The sequence below is a fragment of the Macaca nemestrina genome, chromosome 17, assembly GCF_043159975.1.
Source record: "Macaca nemestrina isolate mMacNem1 chromosome 17, mMacNem.hap1, whole genome shotgun sequence".
Taxonomy (NCBI): Eukaryota; Metazoa; Chordata; class Mammalia; order Primates; family Cercopithecidae; genus Macaca; species Macaca nemestrina.
The window spans coordinates 2,715,216-2,740,120 of record NC_092141.1 but is presented as its reverse complement, the minus strand read 5'-3'; the positions used below and the strand labels follow the sequence as shown (position 1 = coordinate 2,740,120).

The following is a 24,905-nucleotide window of genomic DNA, read 5'->3' as shown; positions in this document are numbered from 1 at the left end:
AACTGCAATCACGTCCATTCTAATTAGGGCTTTATATAAATTCTTCCCCCAGACTCCATCAGTTTGCTCTAGTTCTACGATTACGTACTTTCCATTTTTATTTATCATTACAAAGATTATTACCCATTTAAAAATGTCATTTGGCTTTCTGAGGGGATTTTGTCCTGTCCTATAAAGGACTAGTAAAGAATCTGTTGCATTCTATTAGAGTACAAGTCTTTGGGTCTTGAGAATTAAGAAACTTCTTTTGGCGCTGACAAATCTTTTATGTATATTTATTACCCTGGAGGTAAGTGTACTTTTTTAATCTTTTAAATGAAATTGAAGTTTGAAGAGAGAGGCAGTTGTGTAAAAGTCAAGGATCTGGTCTGGATTTTTTTCCTACAGAGTAGAAAGTACAACTGAAATGTTCTGAAATGTGTGTGTGTCTGGCTTACTAGAACGGCCAGCAGGAGCTAAAGCAGTGTGGTTTCTGAGAAGACCTTGAATACCCTTTACCACCCTTTCCCTCACCACCCCCAGGTATCCAAGGAGGTGCTTGTCCAGTAGCACCAGGCCCAGGATACTCTCGGGCAAACATGGTAGGCAACGCAGCATTCACCGTGACCATCAAAGAGCTTAAATGTTGGGGCCGTCAGCTTTTAGTAGCCTGTTCTGGATGCGTAATGAGGAAGCAGTATGACAAGCCTGGATTTCCTCTGGGTTAGGAGTATCTAGCCCCTGCTTCTCCCTGGCAAATCCTTACAAGGCTAGACCGGAGCTGGGATATGGTCAGATGAGAGCAGACCTACAGTGGCTGGTGGAGGCTGACTGCTTTAGGCCTCTGGGAGAAACACTCTTCTCTTGAATATACTCTTTAGGATCTAATTGGCCAAGATAGTCAATATTGTAAAAGAGAGAGAGGGAGATTGAGATTTGCTCTGTCACCCAGGCTGAAGTGCAGTGGCAAGGTCTCGGCTCACTGCAACCTCCACCTCCCAGGTTCGAGTGATTCTCCTGCCTCAGCCTCCTGAGTAGCTGGAATTGCAGGTGCCCACCATCATGCCCAGCTAATTTCTGTAGTTTTAGTAGAGACGGGGTTTCACCATGTTGCAGGCAGGCCTGGAACTCCTGACCTCAGGTGGTCCGCCTGCCTCAGCCTCCTAAAGTGCTGGGACTACAGGTGTGAGCCACCATGCCCGGCCTTTAAAAACAATATTCATGGTTAGTATATAGTCCAGTCCAGGGCTCGGGGTTCTACATAATTTAGTACCAAACCCTAGTGGTCAAAGAGTGTTTTTTTTGCCTGGAGTGTTTGCCTTTTGAATACCTCCCTTGACACTGGTGAGGCGAGCCAGTGACTCTGATGTCTTGGCTTCAAACCAAGTATTTTCCCATGTCTCTACAGCTAAGAGAGAGATGAGTTATCTCTAATCTCTTTAGTTTTTTTGTTTGTTTGTTTGTTTTTTCCACTTCTTATTTCTTTCAGCTGACAACTTACAGACATTTGGGTAATTCAGCAGTTTAATAAACATTTTATACCCTACATATTTTTTCTTGCTTTTGGAGAATGGAATGTACATTGATCCGTTTTAAGATATTACAAAGGCATTTTAACAAATAGCATTGTTTTCTTTTAAGAAAATTGAGTTTTGTGTGAGATTTAAAATGAAGACTCTTTACAAAGTAAATCAGCTGAGTTTTGAGCATTTTAGGTGAATTAGTCACATATTCCTTGACCTCTGCTTGTGTGTTCTTCATTTTTTATACAACACACGAAAGAGGAGGCCAGCAAGGTTTCGATACTTTAGGAAGGTTGAGTCTAATTAGGAGGTAAGACTAATATACACGAATGACTAAGGAACCCAGTAGCCATAATATATGTGGAATCAGGTACTAGCTTGTGATTTCTCTACCAAAAAATACAAAAATTACAGAAAATACAAAAATTAGCCAGGCATGGTGGCATGCACCTGTAGTCCCGGGAACTCGGGAGGCTGAGTGGGGAGAATCGCCTGAGCCCAGGAAGTCGAGGCTGCAGTGAACCATGATCACACCACTGCCCTGTAGCCTGGGTGACGGAGTGAAAACAGAATTCTGAGAAGAGTGGTGTTTTCATGATGATTCTAACCTTTCCCTCTGGTGTGTGGAATGTGTTTTGAATTTTCGTTTTACTAGGTACGGGGGCATCCTGCATCTACCCCTTACTTGGAGCAACCTTGAATGGCTGGTATTTCCTTGCAACAGAAGTGGATGATATGTGTTTCAACTATGCAAAGAAAAATGTGGAACAGAATAACTTATCTGATCTCATAAAAGGTTAGCGCCACAGAATGAATACCTCCACACACTGTGTCTTCACCTGCCTTTTTAGTTTAACACATTTCATTACCTTTTTCTTGAATATGCAAACTTCGGCAATTTAAAAAAATCTGGCATTTTGTAATTGGGTTTGCTGTCTGTCTTGATACCAGAATTAACTCAGAAGGAAAATTGTAACTATAGTTGATCCTTCATTGTTTGTGGATTCTTTATTAGTGAATTTGCCTGCTTGCCGAAATTTATTTATTTATCCATTCATTTATTTTAGTAGATTTTCTTGAATAAATGTTTATTCGTTATAACCCCTTAGAAACATTTCCAGAGACTTTAAGTGGCGGTTTTTTGTTTGTTTGTTGAGTTTATTTTTTAGGGCATTTTTAGGTTCATAGCAAAATGAAGTGGAAGGTTCAGAGATTCCCTGTATATCCCTGCCCCCACACGTGCATAGCCTTCTCCATTATCAGCATGCCCCAGCAGAGTGGGATATTTGTCACAGGTGATGAACCTATGCTGGCACATCATTGTCACCCACCGTTCGTGCTTTACATCACGGATTCCTCTTGGTGGTGTACATTTCGTAGTTTTGGACGAATGAAGCGGACATGTGTCTCCCAGTACAGTATACACAGAATCGTTTCACTGCCCTGCCGTGTTCTGTGCCTCAGCTGTCCGTCTCTCACTGGCCCCAGCCCCAGGAAACTACTGACCTGTTTACTGTCTTCATAGTTGTACATTTTCCAGAACGTCATATAATTGGAACCACACAGTAGATAGACTCTTCGAGTGGCTTCTTCCGCTGAGTGACGTTTATTTAACTTTCCTAATGTCTTTTTACAGTTTGACAGCTTTTTAAAAAATTCTTTTAATTTATTTTTTTTCTGCTGCCTCTCTAATTGCAGAAAGCTCATTTATTTTTAGCACATTTCATTTTGATATTCGATTATCTGGGTGTACCAGAGTTTCTCCATTCACCTCTTGAAGGACATCTTGATTGTTTGCACATTTTGACAATTACAGATAAAGTTGTGAGAAACACCTGTGTGCCGCTTTTTCTGTGCGTGTAAGGTTTTGACTCCTTTAGGTAAAGGCCAAGCAGTGTGCTTGCTGGCTGGTATGGTAATGGGATGTTTAATTTTGTGAGAAACCACCAAACTCCCTTCCAGAGCGCCGTTTTGCACTCCCACCAGCAGTGGGCGAAAGCTCCTGTTGCTCACAGCCTTGCCAGTGCTGGGCGTTGTCAGTGTTCTGGAGTTTGGCCATTCTAATAGGTGTGCAGTGGTGCTTCCTTCTTTTAATGTGCATTTTCCTGATACTGACGTAGAGCATCTTTTCATGTGCTCATTTACCATCTGTATATCTTTTTTGGTGAGATGTCTATTCAGGCCTTTTGCCCCCCCCCCCCTTTTTTTTTTTGAGACTTAGTTTTGCTCTTGTTCCCCAGGTGGGAGTACAGTGGCGCGATCTCGGCTCCCTGCAACCTCTGCCTCCCAGGTTCAAGTGATTCTCCTGCCTCAGCCTCCCAGGTAGCTGAGATTTCAGGCACCCCCCACCATGCCCAGCTAATTTTTGTATTTTTAGTAGAGATGGGGTTTCACCATGTTGCCCAGGCTGGTCTCAAACTCCTGTCCTCAAGTGATTCTCTTGTCTGTACCTCCCAGAGTGTTGGAATGATAGACATGAGCCATTGCCCCCAGCCAAGTCCAGCTTATTGATCTTCTTTTAAGGAATTATATACAGTACCGTTGGTATTATATCCAAAAGTGCTGTAATCTCAGCACGCTGGGGGCTGAGGTGGGTAGATCTTTGAGGTCAGGAGTTTGAGACCTGCCTGGCCTACATGACAAAACCCCATCTCTACTAAAAATACAAAAATTAGCCGGCGTTGTGGTGCATGCATGTAATCCCAGTGACTCAGGAGGCTGAGGACCAAGAATCACTTGAGTCTGGGAGGTGGAGGTTGCAGTGAGCCGAGATCACGACACTGCACCCCAGCCCAGGAAACAGAGCAAGACTCTGTTACTTCTAGGAGTTTTATAGTCTTGCATTTTGCATTTAGGTTTGTGATCTGTTTTGAGTTAAATTTTGTGAAGGATATAAGGTCTGTGTCTAGATTCATTTTATGCATGTGGATGTCTAAGTGATGTTCCAGTATCAGTTCTTGAAAAGACTGTATCTGTTCTGTTCTATTGATCTATTCATTCACTAAAAACATGCTGTTTTGATTATAGTAGCTTTGTAGTAAGTCTTAGAATTGGGTAGTGTCAGTCTTTCAACTTGCCTCTTCTCTTTCAATACTGTGTTGGCTATCCTGAGCCTTTTGCCTCTCCAAATAAACTTTAAAATTAGTTTGTCAATAGCTAAAATGTATGCATGTAGGTTTGTACGTATGAATGTGTTTCCTTATTTAATTTTAGAGTCAGGGTCTCACTGTCACCCAGGCTGGAGTGTAGTGGTTCACTGTAGCTTCAACCTCCTATGTTCAGGTAATCATCCAGCCTCAGCCTTGTGAGTAGCTGAGACTGCCGGTGTGTTGCCACCACGCCTGGCTAATTTTTGTGTTTTTTTGTAGAGATGGGGTCTTGTCATGTTGCCCAGGCTGGTCTTAAACTCCTGGGCTCGAGTGATTTTCTGGCCTCAGCCTCCCAAAGTGCTGGAGTTACAGGCGTGAGCCACTACCCCCAACCAAAAATTTATTTTTAACTTAAAATTGACATTCATGGTACTTTTGTGGTCATTCACAGACACGTGCATAGTGGCATATAATTGGAGTTGCCCAGTGTGCGTGTTCCCAGCTGAGGCTCAGCAAAGCGATGCTCTGCCTTCTTACTCCAGCTTCCTTTCTGTGGACCAAGTGTCCTTTTCTTGGTCTATTTAATACCACGTTTTGGGTGTTTTTTAAATTTTTATTTTGCATTTTTGTGCTTTCCCTTGGTGATTTTGCTGTTTAAACTAGTCCCTAAACATAGTGCTGAAAGGCTGTCTTGTGTTCCTCAGTGCAAAAAGGCTGTGATGTGCCTTACAGAGAAAATACATGTGTTAAATAAGCTTCCTTCAGACACGAGTCATAGTGGTGTTGGCCATGAGTTTCGTGTTAGTGAATCAGCAATGTATATTCGATAAAGTGTCTTTAAACACCATAAAACAAGATTGTGTATCTATCAATTGATGAAAACGTGATGAGAGACTTGTAGGAACCTAACCCTGTATTTCCCCCGGGAACCAGTGGTTCAGTATTCACTCATTGACTATTTGTGGCTACTTTTTACAACATAACTAGTGCAGATAATGAGAATTGACTATATGTGAAGTAACTTAGTCATCAAGATTTTAAAAGGAAGGAAACCCTACTGTTGCTTAAACTATACCATCTTTTTAATTTCAGTACATAGGCAGGGTGCGGTGGCTCACGCCTGTAATCCCAGCACTTTGGGAGGCCGAAGCAGATTGCCTGAGGTCGGGAGTTTGAGAGCAGCCTGATCAACATGGTGAAATTCCATCTCTACTAAAAATACAAAAATTAGCTGGGCATGGTGGTGGGCACCTGTAATCCCAGCTACTCGGGAGGCTGAGGCAGGAGAATCGCTTGAACCTGGGAGGCAGAGGTTGCAGTGAGTGGAGATCACACCACTGCACTTTATTCTGGTCTACAGAGTGAGACTGTGTCTCAAAAACAAATAATAATTTCAGTACATAGAACTGTGCTAGAAATAGTCAAATCCCCTTGTGATTTGTTACTTTTTATTTTTGTGGCCGGGCGCGGTGGCTCAAGCCTGTAATCCCAGCACTTTGGGAGGCCGAGACGGGCGGATCACGAGGTCAGGAGATTGAGACCATCCTGGCGAACACAGTAAAACCCCGTCTCTACTAAAAAAATACAAAAAACTAGCCGGGCGAGGTGGCGGGCGCCTGTAGTCCCAGCTACTTGGGAGGCTGAGGCAGGAGAATGGCGTAAACCCAGGAGGCGGAGCTTGCAGTGAGCTGAGATCCAGCCACAGCACTCCAGCCTGGGCGACAGAGCAAGACTCCGTCTCAACAACAAAAAAAATAAATAAAAATAAATATTTTTGTGACCATTCTGTGTATAAAGCAGTGTTAATTTTTTTTTTCCATTGAAGAGATTTTATGTCTCTTTATGAAGGAAATAAGACTTTTCCTCATAGTATTGAACATATTTTTGTAAGGGGAGACATTCATATTATTAGTGCATTTGTTTTATTTCTCCATTGTTGTGTAACAAATTATTCCAAAATCTAGGAGCCTATTTACTTTTATTTATTTTTTATTTTTTGAGATAGACTCTTGCTGTGTCACCCAGGCTGGAGTGCAGTGGCACAGTCTCAGCTCACTGCAACCTCTGTCTCCCAGGTTCAAGCGATTCTCCTGCCTGAGCCTCCCGAGTAGCTGGGATTATAGGTGCCCACCACCACACCCGTCTAATTTTTGTGATTTTTTTTAGTAGAGACATGGTTTCACCATGTTGGCCAGGTAGGTCTCGAACTCCTGACCTCAAGTGATCCACTTGCCTCGGCTTCCCACAGTGTTGGGATTACAGGCATGAGCCACCTCATTGTTACATTGTTATTGTAACAATATAACAATCCCGGCCCTAGGAGCCTTAAAAATTTTTTTTTGTTTGTTTTTTTTTTTGTTAGAGACAGGGTCTCACTGTCATCCAGGCTGGAGTGCATTGGCGTGATCATGGCTCAAGCCTCCTGGGCTCAAGCAGTCTCTCACTTTAACCTCCCAAGTAGCTAGAATTACAGGCTCATACCTCCACGGTCAGATAATTTTTTATTTTTAAAGTTTTTGTAGAGCTAGGTTCTTGTATGTTGCCCAGGCTAATCTGGAACTCTTGGTCTCAAGCAGTTCTCCCACCTTGGCCTCCCAAAGCACTGGGATTACAGGCATGAACCATCGCACTTGGCCCTAGCAACTTCAAACAATACACATTTATCTCATTGTTCCTGTGGGTCATACATTCTGGCATAGCTTAGTCGGGTGGTTCCAGTTGAGACACTTTCATGCATTTGCAGTCAAGTTGTTGGCTAGAGCTACAGTATCTGAAGGATTTACGGGTGGTAGAGATTTGCTTCCGAGATGGCTTACTCGCGGCTCACTCACACGACTCTTGGAAGGAAACCCTAGTTCATAGCCATGTGGATCTCTCCGTGAAGCTATTTGAGTGTCCTTAAAATGCAGCCAACACTCTAGGGGAAGGAAATTAAACTCCATCTCCTGAAGGGAGTAACGTCAAAGGGTTTGAGGACATACAGTCACGCATTACTTAACAGCAGGAATATATTCTGAGAAATGCATTGTTAGGTGATTTCATCGTAGTGTGTGCTCATGCACACCTAGGCCTGTATGTAATACCTGTGGCTCCTATGCTGTAACCTGAACAGTATGTTACTGTATTGAATACGGAAGGCCGTTTTAACACAATGGTAAGTATTTGTGTATCTGAGCATATCAAACATAGAAAAGGTACAGTAAAAATGTGGTGTTACAATCTTACGGGACCAGCGTCATATATGCAGTCCATTGTTACCAAAGCATCGTTACGCAGGGCGTGATTATGCTTTAAAACCACCGTGACAGTGATGAGCTCACAGCCCTGTTTTTCCTCCTAGTGGTGAAAGTGCCACAGAAGACGCTCCTGATGGACGCTCTTAAAGAAGAATCTGAGATCATCTATGACTTTTGCATGTGCAACCCTCCCTTTTTTGCCAATCAATTGGAAGCCAAGGTAAAATGTCTTCTGCTTTAAAATAATTGAATATAGGCCGGGCACAGTGGCTCATGCCTGTAATCCCTGCACTTTGGGAGGCCGAGGTGGGTGGATTATGAAGCCAGGAGTAGGAGACCAGCCTGGCCAACATGGTGAAACCCCTTCTTTACTAAAGATACAGAAAATTAGGCAGGCGTCGTGGCCCACGCCTGTAATCCCAGCTACTGGGGAGGCTGAGGCAGGAGAATCACTTGAACCCGGGAGGCGGAGGTTGCAATGAAAACTTTAAAAAATTAACTTATGGCTGGGCGCGGTGGCTCAAGCCTGTAATCCCAGCACTTTGAGAGGCCGAGACGGGCGGATCACGAGGTCAGGAGATCGAGACCATCCTGGCTAACACGGTGAAACCCCGTCTCTACTCAAAAAATACAAAAAACTAGCCGGGCGTGGTGGCGGGCGCCTGTAGTCCCAGCTGCTGGGGAGGCTGAGGCAGGAGAATGGTGTAAACCCGGGAGGCGGAGCTTGCAGTGAGCTGAGATCCGGCCACTGCACTCCAGCCTGGGCGACAGAGCGAGACTCTGTCTCAAAAAAAAAAAAAAATTAACTTACTATTTTTTAAAGAAAACTTTAAAAAATTAACTTACTATTTTTTAAATTAATATATTTGAAATGAGAACTTGCTGTGTTGCTCAAGCTGGTCTTGAACATCTGGACTCAAGCAGTCCCCCTCCCGTCAGCTCTCCTAGTAGCTGAGACCATAGGCGCATGCTACAGTGCCTGGGTTTTGAAAGCTGTGTCAGTTAGGGTGCTTTTGGTTTGAGGTACTCTCGGCTCTCTGTGTCTATAGGTCCTACACCTGTGGGATCCACATCTGTGGATTCAACCAACCACGCATTGAAAGCGTTGGGAGGCTTGCAGGGTGCCTCACACTTGTAATCCCAGCACTCTGGGAGGCTGAGGCGGACGGGTAGCTTGAGCTCAGGAGTTCGAAACCAGCCTGGGCAACGTGGTGAAACCCTGTCTCTACAAAAACTATAGAAAGAATTAGCCAGATGCTGTGGCGTGTGCCTGTAGACCTAGCTACTTGGGGGAGGCTGAGGTGGAAGGATGGCTTGAGTCCAGGAGGTGCAGGTTGCATTGAGCCAGGATCGTGTCACTGCACTCCAGCCTGGGTAACAGAGCAAGACCCTGTCTCAAAAAAAAAATTGGAGAAAAAAAGAAAACAATAAAAAATAACAATGTAACAATGAAAAATAATACAAAAAACTACAGTAGCACTATTGTTACATAGCATTCACATTGTATTAGGTATTATAATTAATCTAGGAATTATTGAAAGTAGATGAGATGACGTGGGCAGGTGAAATGCAAATCCTACCCCATATGATAAAAGGGACTTGAGCTTCCTTGGATTTTGGTATCTAAGGCAGATCTTCCTCAGATACTGAGGGAGGACTGTACCTAAAAACCCAATTTAGGTTGACTTAACGACAAAGGAAGTGTATTGGCTGACATATTTGAGAAACCCAGCAGTAGTTGGGATTTCATAATGATTTGATTAAGGTGTTCACAGTATTAAGAGCTCTGTTTTTCTCTTGGGTGTGACTTGTTCCGTGGTTGTTTTTGTTCATAAGCTGGTTTACTTGTGCTACAGCAATATTTAGAGGGTGGGAGGGTGCGGAGACAGCTCTTTTCTTCCCTGAACCATTGAGCAGTTGATTTGCTTCTCATTTGACCAGCTTGGGTCATAGTCCACTCCTGGACTGAACTTCTTGGCTTAGGAAGAAAATCAATGTTTTTACTGCTACATGGCCTGCTTTTTTTTTTTTTTTTTTTGTGACAGCGTCTCACTCTTGTCACCCAGGCTGGAGTGTAGTGGCACCATGTCGGCTCACTGCAACCTCCTTCTCCCAGGTTCAAGCAATTTTCCTGCCTCAGCCTCCGGAATAGCTGGGATCACAAGCATGCACCAACATGCCCGGCTAATTTATGTATTTTTAATAGAGACGGGGTTTCACCATATTGGCCAGGCTAGTCTCAAACTCCTGACCTCAAGTGATCTACCCGCCTTGGCCTCCCAAAGTGCTGGGGTTACACGTGTGAGCCACCGCACCCGGTCAACACTTATTTGTCCTTTTTTTTGTGGGGGGAGGGATGGGGGGGATGGAGTGTTGCTTTGTTGCCCAGGCTGGAGTGCAGTGGTGTGATCTCCACTCACCGCAACCTCCACCTCCCAGGTTCAAGTGATTCTCGCACCTCAGCCTCCTGAGTTGCTGGGACTACTGGCAGATACCACTGCCCTCGGCTAATTTTTTTGCATTTTTATTAGAGACAGGGTTTTACCGTGTTGGCCAGGCTGGTCTCGAAATTCTGACGTCAAGTGATCTGCCCATCTTGGCCTCCCCAAGTGCTAGGATTACAGGCATGAGCCACCATGCCCAGCCTGATCTGTCGGGGTTTTTTTTGCTTTTTTTTTTTTGAGACGGAGTCTTGCTCTGTCGCCCAGGCTGGAGTGCAGTGCCGCGATCTCGGCTCACTGCCACCTCTGCCTCCTGGGTTCAAGCGATTCTCCTGTCTCAGACTCCCCAGTAGCTGGGACTACAGGCGTGAGCCACCACGCCCGGCTAATTTTTTGTATTTTTTTTTAGTAGAGACAGGGTTTCACTGTGTTAGCCAGGATGGTCTCGATCTCCTAACCTCGTGATCTGCCCGCCTCAGCCTCCCAAAGTGCTGGGATTTACAGCCGTAAGCCACTGCACCCGGCCTGATCTGTCTTTTTGATTATAGCCATCCTAGTGGGTATAAAGTGGTATCTCATTGTGGTTTTGATTAGGATTTCCCAGATGACTGATGATGTTGAGCATCTTTTCACGTGGTTATTGGCCATTTGCATATCTTCTTTGGAGAAATGCTTATTCATATCCTCTGCTCATTTTTAAGTTGGTTTATTTTTCTTTTTTATTATTAAGTTGTAAGCATTCTTTATACATCCTAAAAACAAGTTACTTATTAGACAGTGATTTGCAAACATTCCCTTCCTGTGGGTTGTCTTCTCACTTTTTTTTGTTTTTTTGGAGACGGAGTCTCACTCTGTCGCCCAGGCTGGAGTGCAGTGGCTGGATCTTGGCTCACTGCAAGCTCTGCCTCCCGGGTTCATGCCATTCTCCTGCCTCAGCCTCCGGAGTAGCTGGGACTACAGGTGCCCGCCACCTCACCCGGCTAGTTATTTTGTATTTTTTAGTAGAGACGGGGTTTCACCGCGTTAGCCAGGATGGTCTCGCTCTCCTGACCTCGTGATCCGCCCGTCTCGGCCTCCCAAAGTGCTGGGATTACAGGCTTGAGCCACTGCGCCCGGCCAATCTTCTCACTTTCTTTTTTTTTTTTTTTTTGAGACGGAGTCTCGCTCTGCCGCCCAGGCTGGAGTGCAGTGGCCGGATCTCAGCTCACTGCAAGCTCCGCCTCCCGGGTTCACGCCATTCTCCTGCCTCAGCCTCCGGAGTAGCTGGGACTACAGGCGCCCGCCACCTCGCCCGGCTAGTTTTTTGTATTTTTTAGTAGAGACGGGGTTTCACCTTGTTAGCCAGGATGGTCTCGATGTCCTGACCTCGTGATCCGCCCATCTCGGCCTCCCGAAGTGCTGGGATTACAGGCTTGAGCCACCGGGCCCGGCCTTCTTCTCATTTTCTTGATGGTGCCCTTTGCAGCTCAGAAGTTTTTAATTCGGATGAAGTCCAATTTATCTGTTCTCTTTTGTTGCTTACGCTTTTGTTGTTATGTTTCAGAAACCATTGCCTATTCCAAGGTCATGAAAATTTACTCTTATGTTTTCTTCTAAAAAGTTTTATAGTTTTAGGTTTTACTTTTAGGTCTTTGATGAATTTTGAGTTAACTTTCATATGGTATGAGGTAAGGGTGGATTAGATATTTAAATGTGAAAAGCAAAACCATGAAAATGCTAGGAAAAAACATAAGTAAATATTTATCTAATCTTTGGGTGGATTTTCTGTACATGAAAAAGAAAGCATAAAGAAAAAGTGACAGATTGGGCTATATAAAAAGGTAAATAATTTTTATGTTTAATCACAAAAATGGAAAGTAAAAGACCTGGGAATAAATAGTTGCATGAAGTAGCTGCTTAAAATAAAATACTTTAGGCCAGGCACGGTGGCTCACGCCTGTAATCCCAGCACTTTGGGAGGCCGAGGCGGGCGGATCATGAGGTCAGGAGATTGAGACCATCCTGGCTCACGCAGTGAAACCCCATCTCTACTAAAAATGCAAAAAATTAGCCGGGCGTGGTGGCAGGTGCCTGTAGTCCCAGCTGCTCGGGAGGCTGAGGCAGGAGAATGGCTGAACCCGGGAGGCGGAGCTTGCAGTGAGCTGAGATCGCGGCACTGCACTCCAGCCTGGGTGAAAGAGGGAGACTCCGTCTCAAAAAATAAATAAATAAAATATTTTATTGGCTATGTGATTTTAAAATCTAAATCTAGCGTACTATTTGGAAAGTAAAATTGCATCTAAACATTCTAACTTAGGTTACATTCAGACTCGGTTCTTGGGTGTACACATTTTTCACCAGTGTTTTTTTGTCGTTGTTGTTCAGGGAGTAAACTCACGAAATCCTCGAAGACCTCCACCTAGTTCTGTTAATACAGGAGGCATCACAGAGATCATGGCAGAAGGAGGTGAATTAGAGTTTGTTAAAAGGATCATCCATGACAGTCTACAACTTAAAAAAAGATTAAGGTAAGTCTGTTTTTACAACATAGAGTCCATTTTTACAACACAGGAATATTTACCCCCTATGTAGTTCTCTTTTTTGTGGTGGGGGGATGGAGTCTTGCTCTTGTTGCCCAGGCTGTAGTGCAGTGGCACCATCTCAGCTCACTGCAACCTCTGCCTCCTGGGTTCAAGCTTTTCTTGTGCCTCAGCCTCCAAGTAGCTGGGATTACAGGCACCTGCCACCTGTAATTTTTGTACTTCTAGTAGAGACGGGGATTTCACCATGTTGGCCAGGCTGGTCTGGAACTCCTAGGTGAAAGTTCAGGTGAATCCGCCTGCCTCGACCTCCCAAAGTGCTGGGATTACAGGCATGAGCCACCGTGCCCAGCCTGCTATCTTTATCTGCTTGTTCTTCTGACCACTAGGATTACTTTTCCTCTGAGCGACATGGTTTGTTTTAGAACGACATAGGGGAGGTGGGGCGCGGTGGCTCATGCCTATAATCCCAGCACTTTGGGAGGCCGAGGCAGGCGCATCAGAAGGTCAGGAGTTCAAGACCAGCCTGGCCAATATGGTGAAACCCCATCTCTACTAAAAATATAAAAATGAGTCAGGCGTGGTGGCGGGTGCCTGTTGTCCCAGCCACTTGGGAGGCTGAGGCAGGAGAATCACCTAAACCTGGGCGGCGGAGGTTGCAGTGAGCCGAGATTGCACCACTGCTCTCCAGCCTGGGCGAGAGAGTGAGATTCCTTCTCCAAAAATAAAAATAAAAATAAAGATTGCAAAGGTAGTGGCTCCTACAATCTGTGAAGACCCTGTTTCTGAGGATGTTCCATGCCTTTAATTGATTAGTGTTTACTGTATTCGTGTATATTACATAGATAGGAAAGAGGAAAATACCATATGATTGTATTGCTCCCATTAGGATGGTCCTGTGGGGGAACAAAACTGATTCAAATACAGCTTTTGATTAGAAAACAGATGGGTTCAGTTCTGTCCCATGAACCAGAATAAATGTGTTGCCTAGTCCTTTCAGCAATTTAGGTTCTCGGAATCAGTCTCCCAAACAGTGACAGATGTGAGGACATTGAGCTGTCAAGAACTTAATGAAGGGAAACTGAGATCACTAACCAGTTGCAGAGGAGGGTTAAGGCCATTCCTTTTGAAAGCTAATTATTTTGGACAGTACACCTGTCGTTAAGCAACCTAAGGTACTCAAAAAGAGCTATTTGTCTCGCTTGACTTCTCACCCTGCCACATGTTGTTGAAATGATGGATAATGTGGTAGTTCAAAAACTAAAAGAGCTTTCAACCCTAGAATTTAGCTTTGGGACATAGGGAAGATTTTATTTGTTATTGTGTCAAATGCACATAACATAAAATTTACCATCTGTATTAGTCCATTCTCACACTGCTATAAAGAAATACCTGAGACTGAGTAATTTGTAAAGAAAAGAGGTTTAATTGGTTCACGGTTCCACAGGCTGTACAGACAGCATCGCTGGGGAAGCCTCCGGAAATGTACAATCATGGCAGAAGGTGAAGGGGAAGCAGGTACATCAGTACATGGCCAGAGGAGGAAGAGGAAGAGAGAAGGGGGGCGGCATGGTGCTACACACTTAAACAACCGGATCTAGTGAGATCTCACTATCACCAGAACGGCAAGGGGAAATCTGCCCTCAGGATCCAGTCACCTCCCAGCAGGCCCCCTCGCCAACACTAGAGATTACAGTTTGATATGATATTTGGACGGGGACACAAATCCAAACCGTATCGCCATCTAAAATTTTAGAGTATAGTTTAGTGACGTTAAGTACATTCCCATTGTTGTGCAAGCAGTCTCCAGAACTCTTCATTTTGCGGAACTGGAACTCTGTGCTGCTTAAATAACTCCTCGTTCTCTCCTTCCCTGAGCCCCCGGCAACCATCATTCTGCTGTCTGTCTCTACGAACTTGACTGCTCTAGGTACCTCGTACAAATGGAATCATACGGTATTTGCCCTTTTATGACTGGCTTTTTTCACTTTTCGTCATGTTTTCAAGGTTCATCCATGATGCAGCATATTTCTGAATTTTCTTCCTTTTTAAGGCTGATAGTGTTAAAATTCCATTGTCCATGTGTACCACATTTTGTTTCTCCATTCATCTGCTGATGGAGAATACTTAGGTTGCTTCTACCCTTTGGCTATTGTGAATAATGCTATATGAATATGGGTATATAAATATCTCCTAGAGACCCTGCTTTCAGTTCTTTGGATGTAGACCTAGAAGTGGAATTCCTGGATAGGGAAGATTTTTTTCCCTATATGGTATTGTCCTCTTTTCTGTCTATGTAGTATAGATGATTATAGGAAACAAAATCACTTAAAGATGTGAGAAGGCTGGGCACGGTGGCTCACGCCTGTAATCCCAGCACTCTGGGAGACCCAAGCGGGTGGATCACCTGAGGTCTGGAGTTGGAGACTAGCCAACATGGTGAAACCCTGTCTCTAGTAACAAATACAAAAAATTAGCCAGGCCTGGTGGCAGGCACCTGTAATTCCAGCTACTTGGGAGGCTGAGGCAGGAGAACTGCTTGAACCTGGGAGGCAGAGGTTGCAGTGAACCAAGATTGCGCCACCGCACTCCAGCCTGGGTGACAGAGCGAGACTCCATCTGAAAAAAAAAAAAAAAAGACAGGAGAACATCCTCAGAAATGAAAATATCCTCAGAAACAGGGTCTCTGCAGGCTATAGGAGCTACTACCTTTTCAATTTTTGTTTATTCTTATTCTATAAATCTTTCCTATCTCCCAAAGGTAGAAAGCTGCTTATTTTATTAAAGACTTATTCCAAAATCATCAAATATCCTGATTTTTTTTTTTTCTTCGAGACAGAGTCTCACTCTGTCACCCAGGCTGGAGAGCAGTAGGGTGATCTTGGCTCACTGCAGCCTCTCTCCGCTTCCCAGGTTCCAACGATTCTCATGCCTCAGCTTCCTGAGTAGCTGGGGCTACAGGCATGTGCCACCACGCCTGGCTAAGTTTTTGCACTTTTTTAGTAGAGTTGAGGTTTCACCATGTTGGCCAGGCCGGTCTCGAAGTCTTGACTTCAAGTGATTCTCCTGTCTCGGCCTCCCAATGTGCCGTGATTACAGATGTGAGCCACCACACCCAGTCTAGATTAACTTATTTAGACACATTAAACTATCTTGAAGAAGAAAGAGACTAAAATTATACTGAGCATTGAGAAAAGTCTGAGAAAGTAAAATAAAGAAGGTAAGAGCACTGAAATTCACAGAAAAGAGGTAACCGAGCCACGTGACCATTTCATGATGGCTTTTTTTAAAAATTGAGACTGAGTTTCACTCTTGTCACCCAGGCTGGAGTGCAATGGTATGATCTTGGCTCACCGCAACTTCCGCCTCCCAGGTTCAAGCGATTCTCCTGCCTCAGCCTCCCGAGTAGCTAGGATTACAGGCATGCACCACCACGCCAGGCTAATTTTGTATTTTTAGTAGAGACGGGGTTTCTCCATGTTGGTCAGGCTAGTCTCAAACTCCTGACCTCAGGTGATCCACCCGCGTCATCCTCCCAAAGTGCTGGGATGACAGGCGTGAGCCACCGCGCCCAGCCCTCATTATGGCTTTTGAGGGAACTGGAGCCAGCCAGGAAAATGGGGAACTGTAGGTGGCTCTTCTAGGCTACAATAATATTGGGGTTGTTCTCAGGAGGCTTTTAAACAATAAGTTTCTGTCATTTCCAAAGTCCCATTTGAACTACAAAAATATGTTTGAACAGAACACCATTTTAAGGGGTGGAAATGGACTCAGTATGTTCCTAGTCTGCTTATCCCTGGCGCTGGGGCAGCCTGCGAACTGAATCAAGGGTGTAAATTTGCTAAGAAGGATAAAATGCAAGAGCCCGTCACAGCTCCGGAGAGCTGGCCATCTTGTGCTTGGTATCTCATATGGGAAACAAACCCTGTTAGGATTTATTTAAAACAAGGTGCAACTGTCTTCTCTGTGAGGACTCAGGCAGTTTGAAAGTTTAGATGAAAGAAAGGAAGAAATGAAGTTATTTTTATTGAGAAGAAAATAGAAGAGTGTTTTGTGAAAGGGTATTGCTTGCAAATATTGTTTTCAATCACATCCTACCATGATTACCCAGTTCGTGTCCCCATGCATATGTATATATATCTATCTATGTTTTTTGAGATGGAGTTTTTGCTCTTGTCGCCCAGACTGGAGTGCAATGGCACGATCTCAGCTCATTGCAACCCCCACCTCCTGTATTCAAGCGATTCTCCTGCCTCAGCCTCCAGAGTAGCTGGGATTACAGGCATGCACCACCACACCCAGCTAATTTTGTATTTTTAGTAGAGACAAGATTTCTCCATGTTGGCCAGGCTGGTCTCGAACTCCTGACCTCAGGTGATCTGCCTGCCTTGGCCTCCCAAAGTGCTGGGATTAAAGGCGTGAACCACTGTGCCCGGCCCCCATGCATATTTTTATAGTTGACATCATAATGTTTATACGTGTGTGACTCACATTTCGGAATGCTGTGAAAATTGTGTATTTTGAAGCTCTAAAAAATAAGAGATTACAAACAAGTATCTTAACCCTACCATCTGTTTCTTATGCCTCTAGAATGTTTTTTTCTTTGTCCCTGAAGAAATACAGGAACGAAGCAGAATTTGCAGCATTATGGGGTGAAATAAGTTAAATCTGTTGGACTGACCTCAGGATGGCGCTTATGATGCCTCGTCTCCCCTGGGAGGTTCATGTCTCACCTCTGTCATGCTCAGCAGCAGTTACAGTTTTGTTTTGTATCTTAAGGAATTTTGCAGCTGGAAAGACCTTGAGAGGTAAAGTTATCCAGCCTCTTGGTTTACAGTCTTGAAACTTTGAACTCAGATACCCTCATTCTAGTCCAGTGGTCTTTCTGCCGCCCCCACAGTCTCTGCAGCTCTAAGCTACAGGTGGACTCTGAAGAGCCTTTCTATCGTTGATGAAGATTTACAAGTGCTTGTCACCCTTACTTTGGCTTTCTGTGCCTGTGGCTTGAGCTTTACTTAATAGCTTTTTCTTCTCTGAAGTGACTCACCCAGGCCGGGCACAGTGGCTCACGCCTGTAATCCCAACACTTTGGGAGGCTAGGTTGGTGGATCACTTGAGCCCAGGAGTTCAAGACCAGCCTGGGCCACGTGACGAGATCCCTTCTCTACAAATAATACAAAAATTAGCTGGGTGTGGTGGCATATGCCTGTCTTCCCAGCTACTCGGGAGGCTGAGGTAGGAGGATTGCTTGAGCCCAGGAGGTCGAGACTGCAGTAAGCTGAGATTGCACCACTGCACCCCAGCTTGAGTGACAGAGTGAGACCCTATCTCAAAAAAGAAAAAAAAAAAAGGGACTCACCCACCTGACCTTCTAGATAAATTACCAGACTTTATCAAACTCCTCACGGTCTGAATTGTGTGTGTGTGTGTGTGTGTGTGTGTGTGTGTGTGTGTGTGTGTGTGTGAGTCTTGCTCTGTCACCCAGGCTACAGTGAGGTGGAGTGATCTTGTCGCACTGCAACCTCTGCCTCCCAAGTTCAAGTGATTCTCCCACGTCAGCCTCCCGAGTTGCTGGGATTTCAAGTGTGTGCCCCCATACTCAGCTAATTTTTGTATTTTTAGTAGAGACGCAGTTTTACCATGTTGCCCAGGTTGATCTTGAACTCTTGAGCTCAAATGATCCACCTGCCTTGGCCTCACAAAGTGCTGGGATTACAGGTGTGAGTCACCATACCTGGCCCTGAATTTTTTTTTTTTTTTTTTAAGTTTCTTCTCCACACCATAATTTTATATGTTTTGGATTGCCTCTTGTCATTGGTTACCAGTTCTATAACCGATGCCCTTGATGGCAATGATTTTAGGATTTTCTTAGGAACCAGAGATCTGTATTCCACAAAGCACCAGCGTGTCCCCTGCCAGATGACAGATACTGCTTGGATTTGGATATAACCCACATATTTGGGGGTGGGTAATATAATAATCTGGGCCTAGGCTGGGCACAGTGACCCATACCTGTAATCCCAGCACTTTGGGAGGCTGAGGCAGGAGGATGACTTGAGCTCAGGAGATTGAGACCAGCCTGGGCAACATAGCAAGACTCCATCTCTACAAAACATTAAAAAATTAGCTGTGTATGCTTGCACATGCCTGTGGTCCCGGCTACCCAGGAGGCCAAGGTGGAAGAATTGCTTGAGCCTGGGAGGTTGAGGCTGCCATGAGCTGTGTTTATTCCACTGCACTGCAGCCTGAGTGACAGAGCAAAAGCCTGTCTCAAAAAATAATGATAATTTGAGCCTTTTGAATGTGATTCTTTGGTTTGAAATTTTGATTTCTCATTGGTAAAATGGAATGATAGTAGCTATCTCATAGAGTGGTTATAGAATTAAATGAATACATATTTGACATAATAATAATAGTGGATATTAAATAGGGTGATTTTTAAACTCTTTTTTTTTTTTTTTTTTGAGACAGAGTCTTGCTCTGTCACCCAGACTGGAGTGCAGTGGCACGATCTTAGCTCACTGCAACCTCCACCTCCTAGGTTTAAGCAATTCTCCTGCCTCAGGCTCCCAAGTAGCTGGGATTAAAGGCACGTGCCACCACACCTGACTAATTTTTGTATTTTTAGTAGAGACACGGTTTCAGTGTGTTGGCCAGGCTGGTCTCAAACTCCTGACCTCAGGTTATCCACCCACCTTGGCCTCCCAAAGTGCTGGGATTACAGGTCTACTGTGCCTGGCCGATTTTTAACTCTTGACTATTCTAGGAGACTGCAACATGTAGTGTAAATGTTAGATAATGGCATTATTATTTTTATAATTTTGTTCTCTCTTAAACAATACAACCACACTTACAGGAAATTAGAAAATGGAGAAAGCTGCTTTGGCATTAAAAAAAAAAAAAAAGCCGGGCACGGTGGCTCACTCCTGTAATCCCAGCACTTTGGAGGCCAAGGCGGTCAGATCATGAGGTTCAGAGATCGAGACCATCCTGGTTAACATGGTGAAACCCCGTCTCCACTAAAAATAGCAAAAATTAGCCAGGCCTGGTGGCGGGTACCTGTAGTCCCAGCTACTTGGGAAGCTGAGGCAGGAGAATGGCATGAACCCGGGAGGCAGAGCTTGCAGTGAGCCAAGATTGTGCCACTGCACTCCAGCCTGGGCAACTGAGTGAGACTCCGTCTTGGAAAAAAAAAAAAAGATGCCAGGCATGGTGGCTCACGCCTGTAATCACAGCACTTTGGGAAGCTGAGGTGGGTGGATTGCCTCAGATCAGGAGTTTGAGACTAACCCGACCAACACGGTGAAACCCTGTAATCCTGTCTCTACTAAAAATACAAAAATTAACTGGACACGGTGGCATGTGCCTGTAATCCCAGCTACATGGGAGGCTGAGGCAGGAGAATCACTTACGTGGGAGTCAGAAGGTTGCAGTGAGCTGAGATTGCGCCACTGTACTCCAGCCTAGGCAACAGAGCAAAACTGTCTTTAAAATAAATACATACATACATACATACATAAATAAATAAATAAATAAATAAATAAATAAAACAGTCCGGGTGTGGTAACTCATGCTTGTAATCCCAGCACTTGCAAGGCTGAGGCTGGAGGATGGCTTCAGGCCAGGAGTTCAAGACCAACCTGAGAAACACAGCAAGACCCTGTCTCTACAAAAAATCAGCCTGGTGTGGTGCCATGTTCCTGTAGTCCCAGCTACTCGTGAGGCTGAGGCCTGAGGATCACTTAAGTCCAGGGGGTCAAGGCAGCAGTGAGCTATGATCACACCACTGCATTCCAACCGGGGCAACAGAGCGAGACCTCAGTCAGTCAGTCAGTAGCTAGTGAGCTTAACAACAGTCCATGATTAACTAATTCTTTATTATTGGACATTCAGAGTTTTTCTTGTTTTCACTGTTACAAAGAACATACCACTTGTTTCTTACTGAACTGCCACCTGTTGAGGCTGTTATGAATGGCTACCTTTGATCTCTGCCTTCATCTTTGATTAGGACCCAAAGTAGGGTTGTCATTCAATAAAGGTGTTTTGGGTTATCATTACAGAGAATCGTGCCCCTCAAACTTCCTACACAGATACCAGAGATAGAGAAGTATTGGGGGACAGATGGTGTACCAGCTTGTTCTCCAGGTAGTGCAGCATTTTTGCAATTAAAACATGAAGGAACACTTCCCAGTTATGAGCTCCACAGGGGGTAGATGCTGCTATTTTGATTTTTCCTTCATAAGAAGGTAGGAAAAAGAGGGATAAGCAGCCTGAAAGATAAGGGACTACTTTATTTTATTTTAGTTAATTAATTATTTATTTTTGAGACAGGGTCTTGCTCTGTCACCCAGACTAGAGTACAGTGGCATGATCACGGCTCACTGCAGCCTTCACCTCCTGAGCTCAAGCAATCCTCCTGCCTCAGCCTCCTGAGTAGCTAGGACCACATGTGCACAACACCATGCCTGGCCAATTTTTGTATTTTTTTGTAGAGATGGGGTTTTGCCACGTTGCCCAGGCTGGTCTTGAACTCCTGGACTCAAGTGACTCCACCCTAGCTTGACTTCCTAGAGTTTTGGGGTTACAGGCATGAGCCGTTGCACCTGGCCTTACCTTATTTTCTTTAATGAATTAGGTTATATGCATTTCATCATTTAAACTCAGGAATCATGCTTAGTTTAATCCCGTTCAGGATTGGTGTGGCAGCCTTGTTGATTGGTGTCTGCTCTCAGGTCTCAGGGAGAAAAGACTGGATCCAGCAGCTTGCGCCATGACGAGCTGGCTGTGTCAGCTTACATGGCATTTCTAAGACGTAGTCACTGCTTGGTTCTGCTTTTGCTGATGAAAGAAGAGAATTTTTTTTTTTTTTTGAGACGGAGTCTCGCTCTGTTGCCCAGGCTGGAGTGCAGTGGCACAATCTTGGCTCACTGCAAGCTCCACCTCCCAGGTTCATGCCATTCTCCTGCCTCAGCCTCCCGTGTAGCTGAGACTACAGGTGCCTGCCTCCGCACCCGGCTAATTTTTTGTATTTTTAGTAGAGACGGGGTTTCACCATGTTAGCCAGGATGGTCTCGATCTCCTGACCTCGTGATCCTCCCGTCTTGGCCTCCCAAAGTGCTGGGATTACAGGCGTGAGCCACCGTGCCCGGCCAAAGAAGAGAATTCTTAAAATCAACAAGCATGTATTTTGAGTTTATCTAGCAGTCTAAAAAGGAATAACAGGCTGGGCGCGGTGGCTCACGCCTGTAATCCCAGCACTTTGGGAGGCTGAGGTGGGTGGATCACCTGAGGTCAGGAGTTCAAGACCAGCCTGGCCATCATGTTGAAATCCTGTCTCTACTAAAAATATAAAAAGTAGCTGGGCGGGCCAGGCACGGTGGCTCGTGCCTGTAATCCCAGCACTTTGGGAGGCCGAGGTGGGCAGATCACCTGAGGTCAGGAGTTCAAGACCAGCCTGGCCAACATGGTGAAACCCGTCTCTATACAAATACAAAAAGTAGCCAGGCATGGTGGTGCATGCCTATAGTCCCAGCTATTTGGGAGGCTTAGGCAGGAGAATCACTTGAACCTGGGAGGTGGAGGTTGCAGTGTGCCAAGATAGCACTATTGCACTCCAGCCTGGGCAACAGAATGAGACTCTATCTCAAAAAAAAAAAAAAAAAAAAAAAAGTACCTGGGCATAGTGGCACGTGCCTGTAATCCCAGCTGCTTGGGAGGCTGAGGCAGGAGAATCACTTGAAACTGGGAGGCAGAGGTTGCAGTGAACCGAGATTGCGCCACTGCACTTCATTCAGCCTGAGCAACAGAGTGAGACTCCATCTCAAAAATAATAAATTAACTAAAAGCCTTGGTTCCACTTGCTTGTTATAATGTAGTCTTTTGGCCGGGCACGGGGGCTCATGCCTGTAATCCCAGCACTTTGGGAGGCCAGGGTGAGCAGATCACCAGGGGTCAGGAGTTCAAGACCAGCCTGACCAACATGGTGAAACCCCATCTCTACTAAAATAGAAAAATTAGCTGGGCATGATGGCGGGTGCCTGTAATCCCAGCTACTCGGTTTGCTGAGATGCGGAGAATTGCTTGAACCCAGGAGACAGTGGTTGCAGTGAGCCGAGATCACGCCACAGCACTCCACCCTGGGAGGCTGAGCAAGACTCCATCTCAGAAAAAAAAAAATAATAATAATGTAGTCTTTCTTATCCATGTCAAAAAGTGACTAATTAAAATCACTGATTAATAAGAGCATAGGATAAAAGTTCATTTTTAGTTATATAGATTCGAAGTTTATGATAGTTTAAATAGTAAATTTTCAGATCAGGTGGACATTAGGGCTGCTCTGTTGAATGTCTAGGGGCATTCGTTCTAGTAATTTATTATAGGCAGCAAGGTGTTAGATTTTACTACTTAGAGAACTTTTTAGGTAAGGTTCATAATTGCTTATACCCTAAACCTCTGCTTTCCTGTTTTTCTATATTATACTTCACTTTAGTTTTTAATGAGTTTCTAAATAACCGTTCCCCACTGAGGGGGAAAAATTTTTTTGGAGAAATGGTAAATTCCAGTTCTGAGTTAGGATAAGTACACGATGAGCCTGGAATATCTTCTAGTACCAGAAAGTAATGACATACTCAAAAAATGACATGTCAGAAGAACCTAGAGTGAGCTCAGGGCAAAGCTGGGACAACATGAGTTTCAAGATGAATGACTTATAACCCACTGAATAAGATAAATGAAATACATACAGGGGATAGTGTGAATGCCGACGAACAAATATAGAAAGAATAATAGACTATTACATTACTAATTTCATACTTTTAAAATTAATTAGATTTTTCATTTATGTTATTTAATGTATGAGGTTGAAATACCAGATTGCCAGTCTTCAATGGTTTTTGACCTATAAAACAGTTTTTGACTTATAAAACAGTTTTTGACGTATAAAAATGTCAGTTGCATACAGTTTTAACCTAATTTGTGATTTTAGAGGCTCTTAAATTTTGCAACAATCATAGTAATAATTGATTCGTGGAACAATTGGCAAGGGGAAATTTGAAAAGGAACAGGATAATTACCTAGTTTCAAAGAACCACCCCCCCCTTTTAGGTTACTTACAATTACAAAGAGAAACGTAGGAGTTTACAGAGTAAACAAAGAGTTTGCTGTGTGCTCATTTCCTGATGTGATGCACCTGGAAGGACAAGCAGCACCTCCGTGCTCTTCTTGCCGAAAATGTGTAATCTGAATCTAACGACGTGGAAACTTCAGACACAGCGAATTGAGGGATTTTGTAAAAACAGCTCCTCAAAAACATTAAGGTCATGAGAGTAAAAGAAGACTGAGGAACTATTCCAGATTGAAGGAGGCTAAAGAGACATGACAAGTACACGAAATTCACAATCCTAATGGGCCTTGCATCAGGGGAGAAAATTGGGATAAACAGGTGAAATTTAAGTATGGACTGTATTCCGGATAATAGTATTGAATGAGTGTTAAGTTTTAGCAATTTGATAATTCTTCTGTGGTTACAAAAATGAATACACTTGTTTCCGCTGGGCGCAGTGGCTCACACCTGTAATCCCAGCACTTTGGGAGGACGAGGAGGGCGGATCACCTGAGGTCAGGAGTTCAAGACCAGCCTGGCCAACATGGTGAAACCCCGTCTCTAGGAAAAATACAAAAATTAGCCTGTGTGGTGGCACATACCTGTAATCCCAGCTACTCTGGAGGCTGAGGCAGGAGAACCGCTTGAGCCTTGGAGGCAGAGGTTGCAGTGAGCTGAGATTGCACTACCGCACTCCAGCCTGGGAGACAGAGTGAGCCTCTGTCTAAACAAAATGTTAAAAAAAAAAAAACCCCAAAAACCAAAAAACAATACGTGCTTTTAAAATGGACATGCCAAAATATTACAGTTAATGAGACATGGTGATGTCCATAGCTAATTCTCAAACAGCTTAGGAAAACACACACACACACAGAATGGGTAAATGAAGGAAGATGTAACTGGTGAATCTGGGTGAAGGGTATACTGGAGACATTTGCACAAATCTTGCCACTCTTCTGGAAGTTTGAAAGTATTTCAAAATAATTTTTCTTGAAACCTACCATCTCAGAGGAATTC

General features: G+C 44.3%; 1 protein-coding gene across 2 annotated transcripts in view; it reads left to right on the top strand.

Annotated features, from left to right (window-relative positions):
• The window catches only part of LOC105474302 (methyltransferase 16, RNA N6-adenosine), a 90,663-nt gene that overhangs the window by 30,584 nt on the left and 35,174 nt on the right, over positions 1-24,905 (top strand). For both annotated transcript variants that reach the window (XM_071082123.1, XM_071082122.1), the window contains exons 4-6: positions 2,158-2,298; positions 7,932-8,047; positions 12,633-12,775. In XM_071082123.1, coding sequence (XP_070938224.1) covers positions 2,158-2,298; positions 7,932-8,047; positions 12,633-12,775 — 400 coding nt within the window. The remainder of the gene's footprint in view (positions 1-2,157; positions 2,299-7,931; positions 8,048-12,632; positions 12,776-24,905) is intronic.